General features: G+C 40.6%; 2 protein-coding genes across 4 annotated transcripts; both read left to right on the plus strand.

Annotated features, from left to right (window-relative positions):
* Positions 1-12,204: 12,204 nt before the first annotated feature.
* On the plus strand, positions 12,205-15,970 carry rpz5 (rapunzel 5). 3 transcript variants are annotated; one of them, XM_068735281.1, is made up of 3 exons: positions 12,205-12,355; positions 12,814-12,852; positions 13,877-15,970. In XM_068735281.1, exon 3 carries the CDS (start codon positions 13,944-13,946, stop codon positions 15,123-15,125), a length of 1,182 nt encoding a protein of 393 aa, XP_068591382.1. In that variant the 5' UTR covers positions 12,205-12,355; positions 12,814-12,852; positions 13,877-13,943; the 3' UTR covers positions 15,126-15,970. The 3 variants fall into 3 exon arrangements, with proteins under 3 accessions (XP_068591382.1, XP_068591381.1, XP_068591383.1); XM_068735280.1 differs by lacking the exon at positions 12,814-12,852; XM_068735282.1 differs by lacking the exons at positions 12,205-12,355; positions 12,814-12,852 and adding an exon at positions 12,380-12,446.
* A 291-nt stretch (positions 15,971-16,261) lies between these two features.
* rpz4 (rapunzel 4) lies at positions 16,262-22,427 on the plus strand. Its single transcript, XM_068735283.1, has 3 exons — positions 16,262-16,346; positions 19,532-19,595; positions 19,778-22,427. Exon 3 carries the CDS (start codon positions 19,798-19,800, stop codon positions 20,971-20,973), a length of 1,176 nt encoding a protein of 391 aa, XP_068591384.1. The 5' UTR covers positions 16,262-16,346; positions 19,532-19,595; positions 19,778-19,797; the 3' UTR covers positions 20,974-22,427.
* Positions 22,428-26,374: the final 3,947 nt, after the last annotated feature.

Below are 26,374 nucleotides of genomic sequence, written 5' to 3' on the forward strand. Positions count from 1 at the left end.
AGATGTTAGAAACCTATTACAACACATACTACTTTTATGAACAGTGTAGGTTGAAATCCACTGTGTTACACCGATCAATGACATAAATGGGCCTTCAATCATATCAAAATGTCATGCATTCTTACTTAAACCACATCAACTTCTATGTTCAAACTAAACACTCTGAATAAAGTCAGTGCATGATCAATGTTCAGCAGACTTGTTATGCTTTATGACAATTATTGACCAAATACAAATAGTTAATGGATGTGTAAACAAGTATAATCTAATATCTGCCTCGCTTTTCTTGTACAAATGTGATTTACGCATCACTGTTAGCATCTGTGCCCATTAAAACAAGGCAGTGCACCCTCAGCAACAGGCACGCCGACTAATTCAATTGATATTTTACACATAAGTCAGCATTTCCTGACCGCAGCTCTGGTTTGATAGTCTATGAATAACCTTTGGCTGAGCTAATATCCTGCAGACGAGCTGCAAAGTGCTTGGCTCAGCAGGATGGCATCAGTCATATATGCCTGCCTGGTGTAGGTGCAGAGCGGGTAGAGACGGCCATCATTTCATATCTCGGTGGATCTGGAGGGTCTTTAGCTGCTCGTAAATCCAGCCTGTCAGAATCCATCAAGTGCTGTCTGTTATATACAGCGCAGTGCAGGAGGAAAGCAGTGTGCGGAACCATCGGAGGTTTCTGTGTCTGCAGTGGAAAATAGCTCCTGGTGGGAGCATGAGGTTATGAGGATACAATTTAGGCATATAACCAAATTTAAGGCCAAAATAATTCATTTGATTTTGAATGATAGACTGGCTCTGGTTCAAAATGATGCCTGCGAGCACATCTAAAGCTCACTGTATTTACATGATGTGTTTGTTTTGTGCAAAAACAATGAAGTGAAAAAACGACTAAATCTAAAAACTAGATTGTTAAATAATAAGACATGTTGGTTGACACATTGTATCACCTTTCGACGGATTTACAGTCTTATGCTAAGCTAAACTAAGAATGATGTTAGCTTCATTTTTAGCGCGCAGACATGAGAGCGTTGACCTTCTCATCAGCTCTCTAACGCTCAGTATGGAAGCAAAGAAGCGTTTTACCGAACACGTCAAAGTATTCCTTTAATTAGTGAGCTTCAGCAGTGTTGGTAGGTGTATTTTTTTTTAGCTTTGCATGGAGCCAGGCTAGCTGTTGTCCACTGATTGCCGTCTTTATGCTAAACTGAACAAATAATTTCCTGACTCCAGCTCTGCATTTAACACAGACATTCATTATTTCATTCTAAATGAAATAGACAAAACCAAAACAAAGGAAAATGCGTCAGTGTCTAAATACTTCTGGACGCTGCACCTGCTACCTCGTTGGCACAAAGCCTTTTCGTAATTGGAAATCCCAGACAGGTGACTAACACGCTTTGATTGATCAGTTCTTAAATCCTACGCTGAAAAAACAGAGAATATGGAGCAGACAGCGAGATGGGTGTGCCAGACAACAAGCTCAGTCTTCAAACGCACCACTGAACCAGTCCGAGACAACGGACCACTGAAATGTTGCAACACGACAAACAAAACTGGAAACTTGCTGTTGTCAAAACGGGTGTTGCCCGTTCACCTGCTATGATAGCCGACATGTACAGTTTATTTAAATTAAATTCACCCTAATCTCTTCATTTGTATCTTTTAATCCAATGTGGTGGATGCATTTGGATGCTAACTTCTACATTATTACCAGGAGCGTTAAGTATTTCTGAGGTTTTTCTCCTGTGTGGACTTAAAGAGCAGCGGAGGAGGCCTGCACTGTAAGCCACAGGATTCATTAGTGGTTGTGTGGGCTTTGCCTAGGTAACAACTATTGATCCAAGAGGCTCTTCCCCCTGCGTAAAAGGCTTTGGCTGTGGAAGCACGTCAATCCTGACTGTCAATATGGGAAGACTAAAGCATCGGTTTACTGACAAGATCGACTGCATCCATCCTGTGGCGCAGGAGCCAGAGTTAGCTTTGTTTTGTGGTTAAAGGAAGGTTGCTGTAAGGTTTTCTGGACGACAGAGTGACGTCTGATGAGGGAGCGGTACCAGAGGTGGTTTGCAGACAGATGGCGCTATCAACATTCAGATCTCAAGGCAATCGAGTTTTTAACAAAACCAATTTAAGAAATGATCTGTCAGCCTGTTGCTATGGGCCTTATTGATTGACATTTGTAGAGTTACCCTACCTTTGATGGTAACACTTTATTTTAAGGTACATCTATTCACCATTAATTAGTTGCTTATTAACATGCAAATTAGTAACATATTGGCTCTTAATTAGTCATTATTAAGTACTTATTAATGCCTTATTCTGCATGGCCTTATTATACAACCAGTAAGCCATTAACTAAGAGTCTTCCCTCAATAACCGGGAAAGAAAGAATTACAATTTTATTTTTATTTGGCAAATTTAAAAACAATATTTTGAGATTTCTTGTGTAGATAAACCTTACACTTAGGCTACATAACGTAGGTGGTAGGCCTATTTTGAACGTGAACGTAACCACTGCATTTGCAGAAATATTTTCTCAAAATATTGTTTTTAAATTTGCCAAATAAAAATAAAATTTTAATTCTTTCCCGATTTCAGTTCAACAGAAAACATGAAATACCACAATGTGCTGTCAAGATGGGTTTTTTTTGGGGGTTTTTTTAATGGTTAATCGGGTAGACTATAGGTCAGACTATGAAAACAGTCTGCTCTGATGACTCACTTCACCCTCTCGTCATTTAGCGAAGCGACCCGGCTCAATGCAGTCCCCAACCATAGTTTCGAGGGGCGAGGGAGCTCTCCTCAGCCAGGGAGATGCTGCTGTCCACCATCCGATCAGCAATGTCAGATCTTGTTTCATCTTCTGTTATATTATATTAGAAAAGGGAAATATTTGTGCACAGGGGAATAAATCACCTGATGCAGTAATTATAGAGCAAGTTTAGGCTGTGGAAGTGCAATGTTTGTACAGTTCAGTACATTTGTTCTAACCTTTGACAAGTCATGTTGAGCTGTGCAGGTTTTATATTTTTTTGATTTCAATTTTTTGTATTTTTGTACTTTATATTGTGCAGTGTTTTTCAACAATAGAGTACCTGTATTATCATACTGTATGACCTGCTTATACATTTGATATCATATTGTATGACATATTTACATACACTGATACAGTTGTCAGTGTTTGAAATTTCAGGAAGACCCCATTACCTGTTCGAGCAGTATTTGTTGTCAGCCTTGGGAAAACCTGAACCAGTGGTTTAATAAATGAGGTATTTGTACTTGTGCTGTCTTTGTTATTCTACCACTGAATGAGAGGGAACCTATAGATAGATCCATTTTTTCAAAGGTGTAACCCATCACTTGTTTATTGCAGTAGTTATGTGCTATAATATATTAACTAATTGTGAAAAGGAGGCAACTTTAGATTAGGGAACATGTGTTGGTTAATAAGTGTTCAACTATTAGTGAATTAGTAATGATCAAGATGTCACTTTAGTATGGGGAACATATTCTAAGTAACAAAGACTTAATTTAGAGTTATTTGGACACTGTTAACATTTGTAGTTTTGTGTTTTGTTATGTAAGAACAGACCATATTCACTGAGTGGTATTAAGGGAGAATAACTATTCTTGGGGTACTACCACCTTATAAAGTCCATACTAAGCAAAACATATTGAGATCGTAATTCATATACAACAACTTCCTTACTTAGTACTAATAAGCAATAATTCTGAGGTTATTGAGGGAAGACTCTTAGTTAATGGCTTACTGGTTGTATAATAAGGCCATGCAGAATAAGGCATTAATAAGTACTTAATAATGACTAATTAAAGAGCCAATATGTTACTAATTTGCATGTTAATAAGCGACTAATTAATGGTGAATAGATGTACCTTAAAATAAAGTGTTACCGTAATCATTTTAAAGCAAGAAGATGAATTAGAAACATGCAAGTCTGCATTGCTTTTTGGACTATTTCAGGTTTTATTTCATTCATTCATTCAGAGTTAACATTGACTTTTACTTTGGAGCTTCAATGCAATTAAAGTGCAAAAGGTCACAGTGTCATACTGTCGATCACTGGTCTTCACCATTTACCAGAAAAAGTATTGGAAGCAGGTACAAATGTTTGTGTTTGCACAAAAAGCAAAAGCCTCCATGATGTAAACCTGGAAATAATAAACTTACATCCCATCGAGAAAAAAAACAAACTACTTTCAGTTCACAAAACCTTTTCCCAGCATCTCTAAACGCTGTCCTTTCCATCAAGCTGAATCTCCTCATCTCCAAGAGGAGATAGAAAGCCAATATCAATATTTCATAAACAAATGAAACACTGGATGGAAGCTAGCATCAGAGTGGCCCTGGAGGAGAGAGTCGATCAATGGTAGGATAGCTCTGTCCGCTGCTGTCTGCCAATCCACAGGCCCACACAGGATAATGCTATTACCCATCAGTCCGAGTGGACCATCGACCAGCCTGCTGCTCTTTGAGTGGACTAATCCGATAAAAAGCATTAAAACATTTGTTCGGTGACACACTGGCTGCAGGTCTGAGCCCAGAACCTGGCTGACTGTTTTAGACGTAAAGGACATGTGATTTTGTTGACTTTAGTTTTAGAGTTAAAACTTTAGAGTTTATTTTAGGCTACAAATGTCCTAGAGACCACATCTGGCACCAACATGGAAGTCCAACACATGACTGAGTGTTTGAGGGTTGTCTAGATACAACAAAAAAAACAAACTGGATCTGATAAAGTGTGACTTGGTGTGGGTGATTTAATAAATGCTCTAATTTAATGGATGCAGGGCAGAAAAGTAAACAGTAAGCAGGAATAGCATCTTCTCACTGTACACTCCTCCCAAGGTGTCACGACACACATATGTGACATCTTAAGTTACACTCTCCAAGCTGACGAGAGGCATTTAATATCTCTGATGACAAACTTAGATGTGGTGTTAATTACTTAATATAGGGACCAGCAGTGGTGGAGGAAGCGCTCATATCTTTTACTAGTACTACTGTATTAACAGCAAGCAAAATACTTAAAGTATTAACAATACTTGTTGGGCAGACTGGTCTCTTTCAGAGAGTTATAACCTGACAAAACATTACTATTGTGTTTGTAAAGTTGTGTCACCATATTGTTGGTATTACAGCAAAAATGTCATTAATGGAGGAGGTAACATAAATGTAAATATATATTTGTTAAGCTAGGAATTGAAGCCATACAATGTTGTAGCTTTCAGTATTGACAGCAGTGTTACCTGCTGTATGCTGTACCTTCATGTGGATTGTGAGTGGAATGTCTGGGGAATCCATCTGTCAGTAAAGCTTTTTAAGTGGAAATCCACTGGGTGGTAAACATGTGTTTTAGTCATCTGCAGCGGAATATCAGAATATTAATTTGTGTTCTTGTTCACCCTGACCTCCACTTACCTCACGCTCTGTTTCTGCTGCTAACCCATCTGTTTTTTATATTTTAAAAGAAACTTTACGGGGCGAGAAATCCCCCCACTTCCTCTGGTTTCATCAGAAACCGAAACTAGGTGAGCCTGGTTGTGCAACACTTAATGGAGGAGGTGAAGTTGTGGATCAAGACCCTAAGGGAGTGAGAGGTGAATGAGCAAAAGCATGAGAAAGAGGAAATGAAAGAGAGGAGAACCAGGAAACGCCACGTCACAGAGAGTCATTGCTTTCAGTGGGTTAATCCTTCACCATCTGAATCAAATCCTCATGAGACCATCAACAAATACAGAGGATCAGATGCAGGAGCGGACTTAATGATTTAAGGGCCCGAGGCAAATACTTACATGGGCCCCCCAAGAGCCTAAACTCTATTTTCAAAAACAAAGACAAAAGTTGCTGCTGGAGCTGATCAGTCTTCACTGATCACTGTCTAGGAATTATGATTAATACTGCTCACTTGTTTTGACAAATACATTTTGAGGGAAATGTAATTGCTGCCCAGATTGTTCAGCAACATAGTTCTCTAGTGGAGGAAGGGCTGTGTTTTTACAGCACACACAATGAGTAAGGGTGTAGTCTGGCTGGATGGTGGGCGCACAAAGTGCAGGACTTTGATAACAAACCAGGTTTAAACTCAAACTGACCCTGACCTAAAATGTAACCGTAAGTGTAATATCAGAAATCATGTCTATTTTTGAAATGGGCTTCTTCTCCTCCATTTAACCAGCTGTTTACTGTAAGTTAATGCTAGCTAGCTAACACTAGTTAGCTTTTCCATCAACACAACTGCAAAGTAGAGTTTCCTTTTGTCCAGCTGACGTCTCAAAGGAAACTGCTTTAATGTGAAATCTGTCATGACTGCCATCAGCTGGTGTCTTTGCTCTGCCCAAAGCAAAGACTGGACAGTTGCTACTGTTTTATCATTTGGCATCGAGGATGGAAAAGTCTTTTACGCCTCCAGATGAAAACTATTGACAGCCCTTTGCATTTATTATCGGCAGGCCTATTTTGCCCTCTGCTGGACAACACAGAAACGCAACGCACCTTTGTTTTCTGTGTTGAGATTTGATTTCATGTCACAATGACAAAAAAAACACTGCATTCAATAATTAAATACAAAAGGCAAAAGGAATGTAATTTAATGTGTATTTTCCAATAAATTATGACAATTCTGTGTTTGATTTGTTTCCATTTTGGCATTTTAAAATCCTCCATATTTCCTCCATTTTGTCTATTTACTGCATTATTTACCTTCGGCCCTCACTAACAGTTCAAACAGAGCTAATGTTTGTTTAGTAGAACTTGATTTCATAGCAGCCATCGTAATAGTTATAGCAGCAGACGGACTCTTTGTTGAAAACACATTGTGGCACAACTGAAAGGAAGGTGAAACGTAATGAAGTGTTTATTCAGTTCAGAGTTATGGCTGATATCTGAGGTGGATGTCATAGGACAAGGAGATTCGTTAAAGCAATGAGCTCCTGCATCCGATTGTTTTTCATTTGAATTTTTGTGTAGGAGTCCACTCTGTAACTAACACAGTGTGGTTTTCTAAAGAAGCGGCGGTATAATTTTAGGAGGAGGCCTGGTGGATGACGATGTGTGACCTCAACATTCAGGCAGGTTCTGGGAGTTCCCCCCCCCCAAGCAGGAGTATAAATAGCCCCCCAGGCTTATTTCTCTGTCCACAAAAGCATTAGTGAATTACAGATGTAATTGCTGCATTGATCTGCTCTGTGAAACATATCCCCAGCATCAGTTTCTATTGTTTTGTCCCAGCAGTATTATCATGCAACACTACATATGTCTTGTCTCTATGAATAACTGTAGATATGACAGACTGCTCTATAAAGGACAGACAGGGGAGCATGTTAGAGCCACAACTTTTATTGTGGAAATAAACTGATCTAAAATAATATATCATTAAGTTAACATGATTAGAGAATCTTGAATTAGTTTAACTCCTGTATGTGCAGCATAAAGAAGAACATAGAGGGCCTTTTTTGGAGGCTTTCGGTAAATCAGGAGTACAACAATATGATTAAACAACAATAATCAGTTGTGAATCATGAGCAAAATGTTCTTGTTGCTTGTAAACCTGAACGTCTCTTTGATTATTTTACAACTGGAAATTGTTGTAATTTAAAGGACTTTAAACTCACTGGTCAAGTTACAGCACAAGTTAATAAATAGTGATAGCGATAACAGTCAGCGAAGAGGAACTGATAGCAGATCTGTCACTTTTATTTGACATGAAACCGGCCTTGAAATGCACTATGGAATTCCTTCTGTCCCTGCCCTCCCTTGCCTTCTTTAGACCAAGTGATGTTGTAGTCTGTCACCGAACGCCATGTTCTCTGTGACCTGGAAACATCTGGAGAGAGGAGGGGGAGGGTTGACATTACTCAGTGAAAACACCACCGTTGAACCGAAACTACAAATATAGCTTCCATGCTGACGTTCAGGGTTGTGTTACATAATCACCAAAAAAATCCCTGATGGCAAGATTTTGATGCAAAGAAGAACTGACACTCTCAGTATGAAAAGTTTGTGTGATGCCATTTTTCTTATGCCCACACTAGCAGCTCTGTGGCAATGTCTGTCAGTCCACTACTATGACCCAGACTTAAATATCTCAACAGCTAATGGATATATTAGAAATGTTTAAAAGATATTCATAGTCCCCAGAAGATAAAACTTAAGGCGATCCTCTAACTTTTTACCACATTGACATTTGCGTTTTTTTAGTAAAATGTCTCTATTGAATGGATGCCATGAAAGCTGATGCAGACAATCACGTTCCATACAGGGTGAATAGTATAATCTAAATCAAATGTTTATTCTCACTTTAAGGCCCCATTTACTGCTGGTATTTAACATGTAATCTGGCCTGGGTAACCAACTAGCTGGAAATAAATAAACCGCTGTGGTGACTCTAAACTAGAACAGCTGAAAGAAGAAGAAAATACATTGATATATATTGGTGGGTCTTTGCATTAAAACCTGATGTTAAAATATGTTCTTGTTATCTGGATTGAAGGAGCTTTTGCTTGGCATTTAAAGAATTCGACCAGCTCTTATCATGGCTGCAAGTCATTTCACTCGGTTAGGAACCTTCCAAAGAAAAAAAAATAATTCGACCTCAGCCACTCCCTGCAACTACTTTTATCTTTTACTGGGATTGTTTAAGCTCGCAGGAAGAGGCAGAGTTAGTTGACCTTTCATCTTGTCGGGTGGTTTTTGTTTCTTAACAATGTGGTCTTCATCTACACTTGAATGAGATCTGATCACAAAGCCTTCCACATGAATTTACACCTTCCTTTGATATGCCATTCTTTTCTCAACATAATGATCGAGATACAGATCGCATTTTAATTTTAAGTTGCGAACGGGTCATAAGACAGATCATTGTTCGTGTGACGTTTTAAATGTTTTGGGATGAAAGAGTTGTAACATCACTACTCAGTCACTGCAGCATTTCACATGCCTGCAATGTTCACCTTCATCAAATCTCACGATGTGGCAGCAAGAGCATAAATGCCTTCATGAAATATTTACACCTTTAAAAAGGAAATAGAGGCCACAGTCTTACTCTGTCTCTTTAAAGACACGCACTTTGTGGACATGTTGGAGAGATATTTATTACCTCTAGAAAGCTGGCTGATGTATCTGATGTATCTCATTATTTTACTAAACCCTGCTTAATCAGCTTGTCTTCATCCAAATACCTCTGTTCTATTTGCATCAAGTCCTTGTGAACACAACCCTGCTTTTCCTGCAACTCAAATCAAAGCAGTTTAAGAGGAAATGTTGATAGGTAATGATCTGGGCACGGACCAACTTTGTGTCTGCTGTTTGGGGCCTCTGGCAATATCCCACAATCAAGCATCCATTACACAAAGAAAGAAGTATAAATGTTACAGCTCAGCTGTATTCAAAAGACCCGTCAACCCCCACACACATTTCTTTTCCCATGGGAGTCAAATCCAGCATGACGGGTACTAAATCCAATCTTTCCCACAAACAACTTTCTATCTATGAAGCAATCCTACTGATGTAATGCGGAGGTGTGGATACATGCAACCAAAGGTAACGTCTGTAAGCACACGTCCCCTTTTTCTTTATGTGACTATCTTGATTACTTACTCAGCCTGTTTACCTACAACCAAAATAGTTTCCAAAAGAATTATGTTGAACAGTTTGCACAATTAAACAATTGGCAATATATCCTGGTTTGAGCAGGGCATCAACATTTTTTTATGGCTTTGTTTAAAGCTCTGCCAAAATGAAGTCTTGTATTTCAGGCTGAGTATCTTTGTATTTTTCCTGTGAAGTTCTGCATTAGAAACATGTCTATTTTCACTTGTATGTGTTGTTCATGAAAATACCAATCATCAGCAAGGAATTTAAGTTTCACCCATGTTTCCACCTGGGGAGCATGAAACCACGAGCAGCAAAGGCAAAACTTTTCCACAAATTCAACACTTTTCCGTTGATGCTGGAGCTTCTTTTATAGGCCGCGTTGTTTGTTTGGTTCCGAGCTACGTGTGTTCTGCAGATCGGACATGAAAGAAAGTCATGTCTTTTACGAACGACATGTCTAGAGAACAAACACGCAGCACAACACCCATAAAAGCAAGTGAGGTCGTCCAGCTGAGTGACGTCACGTTCAGGCCTCTACGGTGTGTGTTTACCAGCGTCAGCCTGTGCCACCCATCACGCCACATACTGTTGAGTCCCTGCGAAAGCCACTCTCCACTTTCTGATGGTTACGTCAAGTGTGAGATCTGACTGAAAATAGTTTCCAAAAGAATTATGTTGACCAGTTTGTACAATTAAACAATTGGCAATATATCCTGGTTTGAGCAGGGCATCAACATTTTTTTATGGCTTTGTTTAAAGCTCTGCCAAAATGAAGTCTTGTATTTCAGGCTGAGCATCTTTGTATTTTTCCTGTGAAGTTCTGCATTAGAAAGATGTCTCTGCACCTCTCTTTTCTTATTATATGATAGACAACGATTCAAAGTTCCTCTTATACAGAAGTGCTTTCTCTTGTGTGCTGACTGGGGGCTTTTCCTGTGAGCTGAAGAGACATCGTGTGGCGAGGAGGAAACACTGGGCATTGGCTAAGGTCAAAAAGATAAAATGTGGTCAATAGCTTCCTCGGACCAGGAAGTAATTTATCTTTTCAGCCTCCCAGACACAAACAACAAAGACGGCACAACCTCTGTTACTGGGTTTTGTCATTAGATTTAGTCTCATGAGACAAAACAGCCATGAACTTTACATAAAATGACATAAATGCCCAAAAAATACTTTGAAAAGCTTCTTTTTTTCCCTTATTTTTACAGATTGTCGATTCAGGATGCAGCTGCAGTTCACAGATAATGCATGAATTTTCACTTGTATGTGTTGTTCATGAAAATACCAATCATCAGCAAGGAATTTAAGTTTCACCCATGTTTCCACCTGGGGAGCATGAAACCACAAGCAGCAAAGGCAAAACTTTTCCACAAATTCAACACTTTTCCGTTGATGCTGGAGCTTCTTTTATAGGCCGCGTTGTTTGTTTGGTTCCGAGCTACGTGTGTTCTGCAGATCGGACATGAAAGAAAGTCATGTCTTTTACGAACGACATGTCTAGAGAACAAACACGCAGCACAACACCCATAAAAGCAAGTGAGGTCGTCCAGCTGAGTGACGTCACGTTCAGGCCTCTACGGTGTGTGTTTACCAGCGTCAGCCTGTGCCACCCATCACGCCACATACTGTTGAGTCCCTGCGAAAGCCACTCTCCACTTTCTGATGGTTACGTCAAGTGTGAGATCTGACAGAGGGACGACACAGGAACAAGGCGGCGGCGGACGTGCTCGCCTGACCCGCCTGCGGCCGGCTGACCAGTATCAATTTGCAGCAGACATCCTTCCCTCCTCTTCCTGTTCCCGCCTCTTTATGATCCATTAAAGAGCACAGTTGAAGGTGACATCGGGCCGCGGGTGTCACGGCCTGCTTTATAAAGCACAAAGGCCATGAGTGAGCTACGACTGTCATGGCGTGTCCTCGGAAAACACAGGCCGCCTTTCACTGAGCAGCACTGTGACGGCCTGAGCACTGCCCCCGCAGGGCTAATGTCATCCCACTTTGCAATGCTTGAAACCAGTAGCCAATCGCTTTCCATCACTAATTATCACATTCAGAGTGAAGTAGGTCAACATTTACAAAATCATCTCAAAGGGCCTTTCTTAAAAAGTACGATTTATTTTAACATTTAGGGTACAAACTTGCTGGGAATCCAAACTTGTTGCAAGCAGAGGTAGCTTAATTGGGCTTTTGGAGCATAGCACAGTCTCTCACAAGTTAAAGGAACCAGTGCAGTGGCCATGGCAACCTTGTACGAGCCATAACAAGAGGGGTTTTGTGCTCATGGGTCGCTTTGCTGAACCCTGCTGCCATTGGTCTCCTTTTTATTCTCTCTCTCACTCTCCTTGTCTGTCTGTTTCTCTTTCTAACACACTCACACACACACACACACACACACACAAACCAGTCTTTTTTTTTTTTTATTTCCCAGGGTGCTTGGTGTCCCTGCATGGGGAGTGTTTACAGGATGTTATCTGTGTCAGTGCCGGCCCCTCATCCCTCTGAGTGGGTTTTTTGAGGAATGCTGGAACGGGATGGAGGAGTTCCAAAGGGGGAGTGACGAGAGAGAGTGAGACAGACAAACACCGGGAGAGAGAGAGAGAGAGAGAGAGAGAGAGGGAGAGAGAGAGAGAGAGAGAGACTATATATACATCCCAAGGAGGCTGGTGCTCACAGGCACAGCTGGACTACTGGATAACTGGACCGTAGCCCACTGGATATTTAGTTAGAAAGGTGAGTTCATCTTTTTCTGCTCTAGTTCTTTATTCAGCATCTCCATCATCTACTTCACCACTTCACCATCATTCATAGTTTTCAATAAAAGGTAAAGAAAAAGAAAGGAAGAAAGAATGAAAAACTTAATATTCAGTGTTGTTTGTTCAGCTTTTCCCACTCGTATTAAAGCTGGCCTTCTTTTTTTAATTTCCTTGAAAGTAAATTGTTTTTCTACAGGAAGAAAAGTCAAAATGTAAGTGACGTTTAAGAGGTAGTGATGATTCCTTTGGGGGATGTGGTCTTGTGGCTTACGTGGTTCCTATTGAAGCTCTGTAGCTCTGTAGCAAAGCATATCACATTGAAGGGGGAGATCAGTGTTTGTGTGCTGTGTTGGACTCGCCTTTTTTCCTTTCACAAAATATATTTCACTTTTTGAGCTGAAAAAAGACAAACTTTTTTCTTTTTGGTTTTACAAGGGAAGATATTTTCAAATCACAAACCAAGAAAATTACTCAGTAAGTATTTTCTTTCACTGTTTTTTATACCTTACAATTATAATGGAATTGAATTCTGTTATGTAATTACAAATTTTAATTGGTGCACTTTTTTGTTATTGTTATCACACGGGAATGTGGATAAATGCTAAAAGCATTGATGGCATGTGGCTGAATAAAGTAGATCTAATTAGTGTAGTGCTGTAAAATGACTCCACTGATCTCATCACTGCAGCAAATATTGGTGAGTCTATTTTCTGTGGTTACACATATAAACTTCTCTCTCTTTTTCATACCAAAACCTCAAAAAACACATTTGTATGTGTTGGGTTTTTAATTACATTGGCGCTGTAATGATTAGAAAAGTGTGATTGCATTATTGAACAAGTGCAGCGGTGGGGATTTTCTTCTCTCAGACCTGGGTGTGCCTTTTTCTGAACTGGATATGGGCTCCAGGGAGCGAGAAATGAGTTAGGTCATCTCTCTTGTGTCTTTTACATCGAAAATCATACTATCGTTACCAAAGTAAATCCCCTTTCTCTCACCATGTTGTGAACATCTGTGTTTGCTTTGCGTCTTGGCTATTGTTGGAGCAGTTAAAAAAAAACGAAGACATCCCAAAGGGCCAATACTGCAATGTTGCACAATACGTCATAATTCACGAGCACACACATCATGTTTGATATTTGTTCTGAATTGCCATCCATGTGTGCCTCGTTTGTGTACTTTCATGAGCTTTTTTGTCAATGCCACCAAGGCTTACAAAAAAAAAAAAAAGTGAGTCCCTGTCATTAGCGGAGGCTCTGAGGGTGCGGCATGAAACTGGATGCCAACATGTGCAGACATGACCTGCCGTTTGCTTTATTGTAGGGTTTTGTTTGTCAGGAACATGTCCTGTGAGAAAAAAAAATACTCTATGTCAGCTGATTACCTTTGTTTTGCCAAATTTAAGTTGAAAACAAGCACCGAATGTTTTCTGAAATGTCATCAAATCTATAAAACTATGATGAACTTTACAAGGGTTTCATGTTTCTTCTTCTTTCAGGCACCAGCAAAGTGTCTGGCAGTGGAAAACAATTTAGATTAGTTAGTGTGAAACACATAATACGAAGATGAACAGTGTGGCAGATTGGCTCGTGCAGAACAGGGACAAGGTCGAGAAAGGTGTGAAGATCATGGGGCAAGCCTCGGAGGTGCTCGCTGCCACTGTGGGCCAGCTTCACCCCATCTTGGAGGCCGTGTTCGTGGCTTCAGCAGAGCTACTCAGCAACCCGGACAGCAAAGAGGCTCGCTACCTGACTCAGCAGTTCGAACTGGTCAACCAGCAACTCGAGGGAATCCAAGATGAGATTGAACAAATTGCCCTGGAGCTGCAGAAGACGTCGTTGAACAAGCAGAACTTCGATCGGGAGGCGCAGATGCTCAGCCAGTACGAAAAGTTCCAGGACTTTGTCAACGCCAAGCCAAAGTTTAAAGAGAAGAAAATGGAGAAGTTCCTCAGCCATTATGAGAACACCGATGCCGACTTGAACTTGGACGCCCTATACAATGCCGTCATTGGGGACTGCACCCCGGGAGACCCCATGCTTGAAACAATAGTCACCACAGAGCAGAGAAGCAGAAGGGCAGTTGAGGATTTCTGCGCCCGGCTGAAGAAGCTCTTCGTGGTGGGCATCATCGCCGTCATGGGCCACTCCGCCCTCAAGGAAGGGGTGGTGGGGGAGGAGATGGCGAAGAGGTGGCAGGGACGGATGGAGGAAGTGGAGAAACGAATGAAAGCGGCCGTGGATGACTGCACAGAGAACTTTGCCGATCAAGCCAAGCAGGACATGGAGCACCTGCTACAGGAGAATCCCGGCCCCATCAACCCCGATTTCCCCAAATCCCTTCTGGGTCCTCTCATTAAGAAATACGACTGGGTGAACTGGTCCATCAGGGCCTTCAATGACAAGGAACGCATTTTCTTTTTCAACTGGCTGGCAGGAAAGAACTGCCACGGAAGTGGAGGAGACAACTGGTTTGACATTTTGACCAAGAGCAAGATCAAAGTGATAGTCTCTTTCTGTGTCGACCCCAAGCCCATTAACAAGAGTCAGATCCAGGAGCAGATTGAAACTCTGAAGATAAAGGGGAACATGCTTGATGTGGCTCATGTTCTGAAGAGGAGCTTCCCCAACTGCCTGGTCCATGCTGTCAGCCATTACAAGGAGGTGGTGGAATCCAACAACTTTCATGAGGATTGTTACTACTATGCAAAATACAAAAAAGCCTACCTGTGTATCCACTCTGAGTAGGCTCACAGCCGCATACAGGAAGAAAATGAGCAACACATACATTTATGAATGTCTTTACCAGAGACCTGGAAATATTTCCATTAAATATAGAAAATTAATTCATAAATATTATCTTTGAAAATATGCTCTGTCAGGTTTCTGGTTTGTGATTCCTTGTCTTGCTTGTAATGATTTTTGATTCTTTTACATATATATCTTTTATCTGTTGATGATACAGCAGCTTCAGGGTGTTTTGTTTTTTTTCAGAGCCGTACATCTCTATGCCAGCTTTGACATAGAGTTGTGACTCTCGTAATGATTCTGTCCCCATTGGATATGACTAGGGTTGGGCGATGTGACGATATTAATCTGTTAACTGTGAAGGGCTTTGCCATATAGTTTATACCAAGGCACCCTTCCCCTTCAATACCTTTAAACATCTCTAGGTGTATCGGACCATTGTGGGCAATGCAGTAAATCAATGAGCAGGACCCAGATTTGTCCATTTGGGTTATTTTAAGCTTTCCAGTTCTTTGAAGCTTTTTTGAAAACTGTAGAACGAGTAAATAATTGGACCTTGAGTTGGGGTTTGTTTTGTCATTTCTTGTATAGTTTCTCAATTTAAGAGAACGTATACAGAATATCACAAAACGAAAAAATGAAATACTGTGTTTGCGGATTATATCGATATCGCCCACTCCTAGATATAAATGTGTGTAAAACAAAATCAATTCTAATATTCTTGCTGTTTTTGGTGCAATATATTGCTGCAGGGCAAACGCCCCAAATCCGTATCTCACAATCAACTTCATCAAGATACTTATGTATATTTTACTTTAATTTGTAATAAACAAAACAAATATGAAGGGTTTTGGCATCATTGGTCTTCATTACTCAGTTATTCAAAACGCACTTTTTGAGTTTAATTAGAATTATAGAAAATCATGATTCATTTGTAAGCATAATGTTCTGCTGACTACAATTCAGAACAAATCTCCTTCAACAGTAATAATGCTTTAATAACAGGCCTTTGTTTATCAAATGCGTGGAGGTTGATCTGTAATAATATCGCCACAGCAACAATCTATTATGCTCACAACTTTTTTTTATGCTCCACCACACAAGTTTTCTTTTTTTTTTCTCTTTCTGACTGGGTGTGCCTCTGTAACACGAGAGCCCACATGACCAATAGGAAGACAAACAGTCTGGAAGTTACTCTATTTGTTCCGCAAACTTTTTAAGGTGAGTCCATTTCTGTTCAAAATGCTTCGTAGTAAACATGCTCATATAGGTAAACTGTGGTGGTAGCGTTAAGACACTTCAATAGAAAACGATCGATTCAACTTCATCGACTCCATTCCAGCCTCTCGTTATATAATCGAGCTTTTTCTTTTCCCCCTCTTTGACAGCGTTTAATGTGTCAATATGTCAAATGCGCGTATTTTGTTAACGCAGCTTCATTTAATAAAGTGAAGTGGGTGATTAGACGAATCTGCAAAAAAAATTAATAATGAATGCAGTTTAAAACTAAAACGTGTCGATTTTTATGGGCGTTGGTTGCCAGATCTGGTGCCACCGCTTCGCTTTTTTCCAGGAAGTGCTTTAACTTTTTAAAGGCGTTATCCACTTGTGTTGTAACAGAAAACCCGGTCTGTGGTGTTAACCTGCGATGTTTGTTTGTCTCTCTGTCCATCGGCTGTACGATGATACAATTAGAGGCCTTGTACACGGACTGATCGATACATGTTCCATTAAGAGGGCGCATTAACGTGGCCAGACTGAGTGGTCAGCTGTCAGAGGGTTTGGTCATCTTTGTGTTCAGAGGAAGCTCTGCCACTCAGCATAAATGAAACATGGAACCATCTGAGCTCTAGAGACATTTTGTGTTTGTATGAAGATGTTTTTTATTATTGTCACACATGCTGTTAAACGGAATTGCCTTTACAAAATATCAAGAAATGAACATGTTTCTAAAGTAACCTATACTGTTGTTTTCAATCAGTGCATTTCGTTAAATTATTAGTTTGAATTAAATACAAGTGCAGACACACCACTGTAAACACTCAAGTAAAAGTCTTGCATTCAAAATGGAGGTCAAAATCTACAGCCTGTGGTCAAAATACAGAAGAACTATCAGCTAAAAGTACTAGTTCTGCAGAAAAATGTCCCCCGTGACTGACCTATTATGTAGGGTCACAAGACAAAAAATGTTGGAAACAATGCTTTTTTTTTTTATAAGGTTTAATGTATATTTAATCTGAAAAGTAGCTGTTGAGTATAGAGTACAATGTTTCCCTCTGAAATGTAGTATAAATAGCATAAATCGAAATATTAAATACCTCAAAGTTACAGTACAGTACAAGTCTACAAGTAAATCAGTACTTCAGTTACTTTTCACCACTGAATATAAGTGAAAATATTAGTAAAAAAACAAGACTTGTTGTTCGTGTCTGTAGGCTGGCATTCATATCTCTGAGATGCACCTCCAGCTCTCTGTTTCTGAAAATGTGATTTCTTCAAGCATTTTCATGTTTGAACTGCGTGAAGGTGCTTCACATGCACTCAGTCTGCAGTTACACCACCCCCGGGACCTGGAGAGAAAGAGAAAGAGATCGATAACATCAGTGGAAAACAGGAATCACAGTTTTAGCACGGTCAAATCAAATAAGATACGGTGACTGTAAATGCTTAACATCCTGCTGGAATTTCCTGTACTTTGTTGTTTTTGTTGTCAAGTCTCACAAGGAAAAATTATGCAGATATCACATATTTTATATCACAATTATTGCAGAAATAGAACTTTGTGGTTGACATTCAAAGGATGCTTTGTTTTGGCTAGTTTGCCAATTTGAAAAAAGCGCTTGCTGGCTTTCTTGCCAAGAGTATATGAGAGGATCAATATCACTCTCATGTCTGTCCTTTAAATACGGAAGCTACAGCTAGCAGCTGGTTAGCTTAGCATAAAGCCGGGAAACAGGGGGAACCAGCTAGCTGTTTAAATCTCCTAATCTCACGACGGCCAGACATGAGAGTGGTATCAATGTTCTAATCAACTCTCAGCAAGAAAGGGAAAAAGTGTATTTCCAAAAATGTTGAACTACCCCCTAAATCTTTGTTCAGATCTGTGAATCCATGTTGGAATTCAATCACTAGTGTTGACATCCTTCCTGATGCCTACAGATGAGTCTGACTGCTGCAGAGGTGTTTGATGCATCAGGCTGAGAAATGGGTGCCATCTTCTCACAGAAATCTTCTGCGGTCTAGCTAGATCACCCCCACAGAGCACACCTCAGCAGAGAGACGAACGAGCTGACAGATTATTTTCCATTGTCTTGTTGCTGTGGTAACTTGCTGAGTTTCACTGGAAAACGCACCCTTGCCCAGCAAGTTTAACCTCTTCCACTTAATCACTTCCCACGCCTGCTGCTTCATTATTGCCTGGGCTGGCTGGAGAAGAAACAGATCTGCTCCTTAAGCCACAATTTAAAAAAACCCTCTCTGATGCCATAAACCTGAATTAAAACACGTGAGGACAGCTCCATTAGCTTGAGCTGCTGTGTTGACATTGAATGTGAGGGTGTGAAGCCAGTAGAAGAGTGTACACTCATTTAGATTTCCACCTAAATTACACATTTCCAGTTTTGCAAAAGGACATGTCTGAACATGCCTAGAAAATGAATATGGGTTGCTCTCAGTCAGCTTTTTCTCCATTTCCTGATCTTTGGGAGGAGCTGTTTTGTTAAATAAGATTTTCCAAATCCAATGGACCTCTTGTTTTTCCAGTGCAACACAGGATGTAATTTCCTTAATACAAGGACCCATCTAGCATCACTAAACCCTTTTTATATTTGTATTATTAGGTTAGGCCCCTTGAAAACAATGATTTACCCGAAGAGAATATGTGACTTTTTTACGGACAGAATAACTACTGTCCTAACTTACAGTCCACTTAGTAATCTCTCCCAGACCTTTCAACCATAGAACATCTCATTGTTGTTGCTCAGTTGTCATGAAAATAAATCTCTTGACGCAAACTCAGTAGCTGTTATAACTTAATCTGTAGCACTTTTATACCTGTTAGCTTATAGTTAAAGCAAGTTTTCCATTTTGACATAATATTCACTTTCTTGCAGAGAGGTAGATGTTTCTGCTCTTCATGCTAAGCTAACTGGCTGCTGTTATACTTGAAATGATTGACTGCACTGCTTGTTTAAGACCAATAACAGATACCTCCTCAATGCCCACGACGTAAACCTATAAGTTTCATTGCACCACCTCAATGAAACTGTCAATTTACGTACAAATAACATACAAACAATCCCTCCGTCACTGCTGAATTCCCTTTGCATTGTTGAGTCATTCCTCACTGGGTGTGTCCATCAGCCAGCACTTGAGCTCACTTGGCTGTTTCTCTGTTTCCTTATCAGTTTTTGCTGTGTTGTAAGAGGAGCGAGAAAGCAGGCCGCAGTCCAACAACACTGAAACAGAATAGTAAGTAGATCAAGAAAACACAACATTTGTTACCGTCTGTAAAACTGAAAGTTCTTAAACTTTCTGTCTCATTTGTGTTCAGTTTTTGACCTGTTTCATTGTTCTTAGAGAAGGTTTTCTTGCTTAAATATCACAACAGACTGTTTCTAACCATATCAATATGTTTCTCTTTTTAAAATCAGCCTGAGAGACATCAGCAAAGATGGCAAACCAGCTACAGAAGCTTGTAGCAGATAAGAAGGATATGGTGGAGACTGTGATGGAAGTGTTTGAACATGGAGCTGAAATGGTGGCCAGCATCGCCGGCGACCTTTTCCCCATTTTCGCCATTGCCGCTCCAATCGTTAAACTGGCTCTGGACAATGTGGAAAGCAAAGAGGCGGTGTTCATGAAGGAGCAGTTTCAGAAGGTGCGAGAACGTCTGGAGGTGGTCTCCGAGGAGATCCAGCGGATCAACGAGGAGATTAAGAGGAGCGGATTGGATGCTGTGTATTTCCCAGTGGAGGAGAACATCACTAACCAGTTCAGGAAGTACATGGACATCCTCAACGCCAAACCCAAGTTCCGGGAGGTCAAGAAGAAGCTTTTCCTGGATCATTTTGCCAAGACCGGTGGTGACAAAAACCTTAACACCCTCTACAACTCTGTGACGGGAGATAACTTCTCCGGGGAATCTGTGCTCGAGATCACGCTGAACTACGAGGAGAAAAGTCGCCGGCCGGTGGAGGACTTCTGCGCCAGGCTGAAGAAGCTGTTCTGCATCGGGCTCATCGCTCTTTTGGGCCACGCCGCTCTGAAGGGGTACGACGAGGAGGACGCGCTTCTGAAAGACTGGGGGGAGAAGATGAAGACTGTCCAGCTTAAAATGAATGCCGTCATTGAAGACTGCATCATCAGCTTCCCCAAACAGGCTGAGATGGATTCCCGTCGACTGGTGAGGGACGAGTCAAACTTAACCAACCAGCAGCTAGCTGATGCTATAGTAGAGAAACTAAAGAAGAAGTATGACTGGGTGGGCTGGTCCGTGCGCGTTTTCAGGTCCCCTTCAGGCCCGTTTGCCAAAAAGAAGGACTACCACTGCCCGACCGGGAAGAGCCGCTTCCAGGTCCCTTCATCAGATGAGAAACTTAACGTCTGGGTGTCCTACAGCTCCTCGCCCGAGCCTGTGGATAGCAATCACATCCAGCAGCTGATCCAGAGTCAGAAGAAGCTCACGGTGGTGGGTGTAGCCGAGGTCCTGTTTGAGAAGTTGCCCGGCGCCTGCGTGGTCCACACGGTCAAAACCAGCAAAGACCTGGCCTGCTCCAGGAGCTTCACAGATGAGCTCCACTACTGGGAGGAGCACAATAACTTCTACGTCTGCGTTCACTCGGCCTGAAGATATAAACGCTGAAAAAACTCTCAAAAGTCTATCCTTCAGTTTGTAGGTTACTTCATATTTACATGGATAATCACAGAGTCTATCGCTGCCTTAGCCTTGAAATACTACACAGTTTGTGCCTTATCTTTTTTACCAAATTATTCTGTTTTTCTAAAGATGTTAACTGTCAAATCAATTTTATTCATACAGTCCAATATCACAAATTTGTCTTAAGGGGTTTTACATTCGGTGCAGCATACGACACCCTCTATCTTTATACTCTAGGGGGAATAATTTAGGGGGAAAAAGGAAGGGCTCCCTCTCCCAGGACGGACAGACATGCAGTAGATGTCATGTGTACAGACTTCCACAAGAAAGTAACTAGATTCTTCACCTAAGAATAATGACATTTGACCCCTTTTGTTTAGGCTGTATTATATCCCTGTGTCTCTTTTTGTTATGAGATTGCTCAATGGTGTACCGTTATAATCTCAATAAAGTTCACAGTCGATGAGGAATTGTGGCATATGATCTACGACTGTGTTTTCGCTGTTAATTTCAGGGGGACGTGGTTGTTTTGTTTTGGGAAAGCTGTTGACCTTGAATCCGGCTGTCTTACAGAGATAACGTGTTGCTGGTGGTGATAAGCGGTGACCTCGCCTTGCTGAGGACGCATACATCAAAGCTATGAGAGGAAAAATGTCTCCAGATATTTTTCCCAGACTGACAGAAACCTTCATTTTGATTTCACTTCTTGTACTCATCTGAGAAGTATAAACCGCGTCGCTGCCTGCTGTACTGCACAAACAAAGCAGAAGAGACAAGGCCCCAAAATAACATTTGCTGTCGTGAGCTGGTACCCATGAAACTTTATTTACACACCCTGCCACGAACATGCCGAGACGTAGTGACGGCAACACTTTGTTTACAGACAGATACCGAGCATAGCTACTCTTGTGTCACGTCTTTACCAATGTGGTTGTGCAACACAAGCTGGAAAGTTGTACCTGGTCATAGGTGGAAGATTTACTTTGTTGAATTGTGGAAAAGGTAAATCATGAGTTGGGATCTTTTTCTTTTTTTGGGGGCGGGATTTTTGATCAAAATGTGTACAACATCAACACTACTTTGTAAGAACGATGTCATGTAGACACTGATAAAAAGACACCACTGGCCTGTTATTGTTTGAGATCTTTTGGGGTTGTTTTTTTTTTTTTAAACCGCTGTAATCTGTGTGAGTTCTTTGTGTATTGTTTTTATGTTATCACCTATAAGTATAACATTTTACTATTTGACCAAAACATGCACCATATTTACTGTAGCTATCGATACTGAAATATTGATGAAATGTTTATCTTGCACTGTTTTGTATTACTTCTATTTTCATACAGTACATTTGGATTATCAGCGTCTCAGATTAAAAATCCTGTTGGAACACCAAAACAATGAATGTAATAAATCTTCCAAATACACACCGTCATAAGTCATTTGTTTGTTTATTTTTGTGACTGACTCACAGTTGGTCTGATTTGTTATGACACACAAAACCTCTGACTCTCCGTCTGGCTGAAAATATTAATAAAATCTGATTTTGTCCTTTTTTGAAGGGGGGGGGGGTTATGGTTTTGTGTTGGGAATAATACCTGCTATAAGTAAAACAAGACCTGTGATACTGCATAACTGCAGTGTTAATAATAATAATAATAATAATAATAATAATGACAGTGTTAATCATGAATGTATTGTTTAAAATAATAACAATTACAACATATCTGGTTGCTAATATTTGTGGCTACTCTTCTTACCCAAATGTGTGTGCTGTTTATGTATTACACTAAAAAGCTTTTCCTTTAATACGATGACTGTTGAAAGCTAAATGAACTGAACCACATCAAATTCCGGTCCACTGAGGTGTCACAGAGCGAAAGGATGTAGCAGCCAGCTGCTCTGTGGAGAAATCTTACATCGTAGGTTAAAAGAAAAAGAGAGAGAGAGAGAAGAGAAAAAGGATATTCTGGTTAGCTGGTTTGGAAACACCCGTAGTGCTTTGTAATTATGTGGCTGTGGCTTTTCTATGTTTGGCGTATAATGACTCAAGTGCCTGAACAGAAATGAACAAGTGCAAAGGAAAACAAGTGGGTCCAAGATTGTCGTCTAGATGACAATTTTTACTGCGTTTTCTCGGATTTAACATTTTAACGGAAGCAATTTCTGATCAGGTGTAAAGAAAAGTCAGTAAATTCTGTGGATCAACGTAGATAAACCTAGATTCAAAGATGTCATATTTCGATTTTACTTTGTTGACTTTTTGATCAAAATAGACATACTGCCTCTCTAAAACCACAAGCACCTGCTACCTGTAAGGGGATGTGATCATTTAAACATCTGTAAAGGCCAACTGAACTCAGGCTGAAAAAATCAAAATAAATCAAATTTACAACGAAAGAGGAAACTAGTATTGTATTTCAGGATAATGATATCGGTTCACTAGAGACAACCCATCAAACCAACCCTGTCTCCTACAAAATGACATTCCCATACAACTAAACTGCGTTCTCAATTACGTTTTGAGGGAAATGTTTTGTCTCCTAGATTACAGTTTTAACAACCCCACCCTGGTGGTCTGCATCCAACAGCTCCTGAGATCAATCTGAGGGCTCACAAGACAGGTAACAAGGTAGCAAAGAAGAGAAGCGAACAGGATTGTCTTGTCTTGTCTCTTTTCTTGTGAAATACAGTGTAGTTCCACTTCTTCAGGACATTTTAAAATGATCTCAGAAGGTGAAACTCACTCTTTGCTTGAAATGCTCTCAGCTTATAGAATACCGTATGTAACCTGAATCGAGGAACTAGGGGTTGTGAGATGACTCTGACAAGTTTATGAATCAAACGTGTTGGAAACCTGTGGTGTAGTGCCACATATTCTCTGTATCTGCATCTACTCCTACACAAGGTCACTCAATTTATTTATACAGCAAGTCGAAAAAAAGTCTCGCCAGACTGTAAAGAGACAGACAGGCAAACCCTGAAATAGGTGCACAACAATAAAATGTTCAAGAACATGGACAATGACGTGGAGTTAAAGCTTATAAAACTAAAGGAGAGATAGCATTTTGTTCAGCATAAGATATACAAGGAATTATTTTACAACAACAGGAACTTTGTCCAGTCTTTTGATGTGAGGAAAAATACTCAAATTACCAAATCTGGCTTGCAGAGGAGACAGGCCTGGATACCTGTTTGCCAATGGAACAAGACTGAGACAGAAGGAATTTAGAACTTTCCCTTTGCTTTTTAATGTAGCAAATCGCTTACAAGTGCTTCCCAATTTTCCACTGGCAAGTGACCGAGTGATGTCAATGCTCAGTAAGCTGAGCCCCACAAAATGCTTTATCAGCAACTGTGAGAAAAAAAAACTACAGAAAACAAGCCTGAAAATGATCAACATTGACAAACATCTGCAATATGGGAAGACCTCTTAGAATTTTCTGGATATATTTCTAACCTGCAGTAATATATTACAGTTGCTTATTAACAGCAGATGAAATGCATTATCATTCTTTTGGAGTCGCGTTTAAGGCCATCTGATGAACACCAGTCCAGAATTCACTTTCTTTTAGCTCTATTTTTGGTCTCCACCACCTCCTGCTCCACTATGTTCACCAGCTAGCAGCTACCTGTGACTGTCTGCTGTTTGGTATTGAGCAGGTAGTGTACAGCTGTCTGCTGCGGCCAAAAACAACAAGCGAACCAAAAGGGTAAAGTTTTCATGATTTTACACCTTGACCATAAACATAACCTTGCGGAATATTAATGTCGACGGGATCCATGAGGAGAATGACGGACACACCAAGACTTTGACGTGGTCCTGATCTGTTCTCCCTCTGAAAGGCTGCTACAGGCCGGGTTCTGTCTACGCCCAGGTGGGTTAAAGGGGCTGCTGACACAAAACATTGGAATAGGGGAGGTGATGCCTTTAATCAGACCAGAATGACTCTACCATGAATATGATTTGGCCACACAGAACTGCATTGAGGCCGGCCCGTCAGTTGACCTCAGGAACGCAGAAAAAAACATCACGTGGCAATGAAACGATTCCACCGCTCTGCAGGAATACATTGTGCTGCCGACCGTCACCGCAGCGTAATCCTCAACGTTGCCTTCATTCTGTCTCAATAGGAATAGCAGTCATTTAAAAAAAAAAAAAAAGTGGTCACATATTTGAATCGGATGGTTCAGGTCAGATGGTGCGTGGGAGGGGCCAGTTTTCTGTGGGGCATCGTCTGCTCAGGGCTAAGACTAAATCTTATTTTAAGATTAGGAAACAAACATGTTTGGTGTCTATCCATAGACTACACAGCCACCGTGACATCATTGGTTTGTGGACTGACATTTTGAAGCCTTGAGCTCTGAATTTTGGCCGTCGCCATCTTGGTTTTTGGCCGTCGCCATCTTGGTTTTTAGCCGTCGCCATCTTGGTTTTTTGCAATCGGAAGTGACATGAGAGGGTGGAGCTAAGGACAACAGAACACGGATTAAGACATTTTTAGCCAGTTACTAATATGTTTATGACCTCGCTGGATCACAAGATGACAATAATCAGTTTATTTTTCCATTAATTGTTTTTAATTGGCTCTGTTAAAGCTGCTCTACTCAATGTTTTTTACCAGTTGATCAACAGTTTGGGTTTTTGGTTGATAATATGTCAAAGTTGTATTTACAGTTTGCTGCGCTGCTCCCATGTGGCCAAAAAACGATTCATTCAGTTTTAAAGTTTTTCATTGGTGTCACTAGTTTAATGAAAATAGTATGACTTCTGCATTAAGTAAACTGAAAGCCATATAGAATTTGTGGGATAAAATATATATATAACTTCTTGACGTATAATCTCTGTCCTCAAACACCATGTTTTTCACTCGGCACATTTCGGACCCCTTCCTCACCCTTGTTACTGTGATCCTCTGTCCTCCCTCCTCACATACCAACGTTTGGGCATGACCCAGCAAGTTTATGTGGCACTGCATTCTGACTGTGTCAGAGGAAATCCTCTAGTATGGAGCTTTACAGGGGTGTCACAGTTAAGTCTGGTATAGTCTTCAAAATGTAACCTGAGGCTTCGTTCAGATCCTTTCAAACCGCTTTTCTTTCAAACATTGTATGAGCAGTGACTCCAATGTCTGTTTGGCAATATAATAACAAACAATGACACCAGCACAAACTATGCAACTCCTTCAGTCATCCTCTCCACCTCTTCAGTATTTAGAATAACTCCTGACTAATTTCTGTCCCACTACGCAGCAAACCAAAAGGTGAGAAAAAATGGACAATAGAGTCCCCAATTGTGGAGCAGTACATCTGTGGCCAACAGTAAAACAACGTATTTTTAAAAGCCTTTTTTATGTATCTAGATAAGTATGGC

This window comes from Cebidichthys violaceus, unplaced genomic scaffold, assembly GCF_023349555.1.
Source record: "Cebidichthys violaceus isolate CVI_PGR_0920_01 unplaced genomic scaffold, fCebVio1.0.p SCAF_7, whole genome shotgun sequence".
Classification (NCBI taxonomy): Eukaryota; Metazoa; Chordata; class Actinopteri; order Perciformes; family Stichaeidae; genus Cebidichthys; species Cebidichthys violaceus.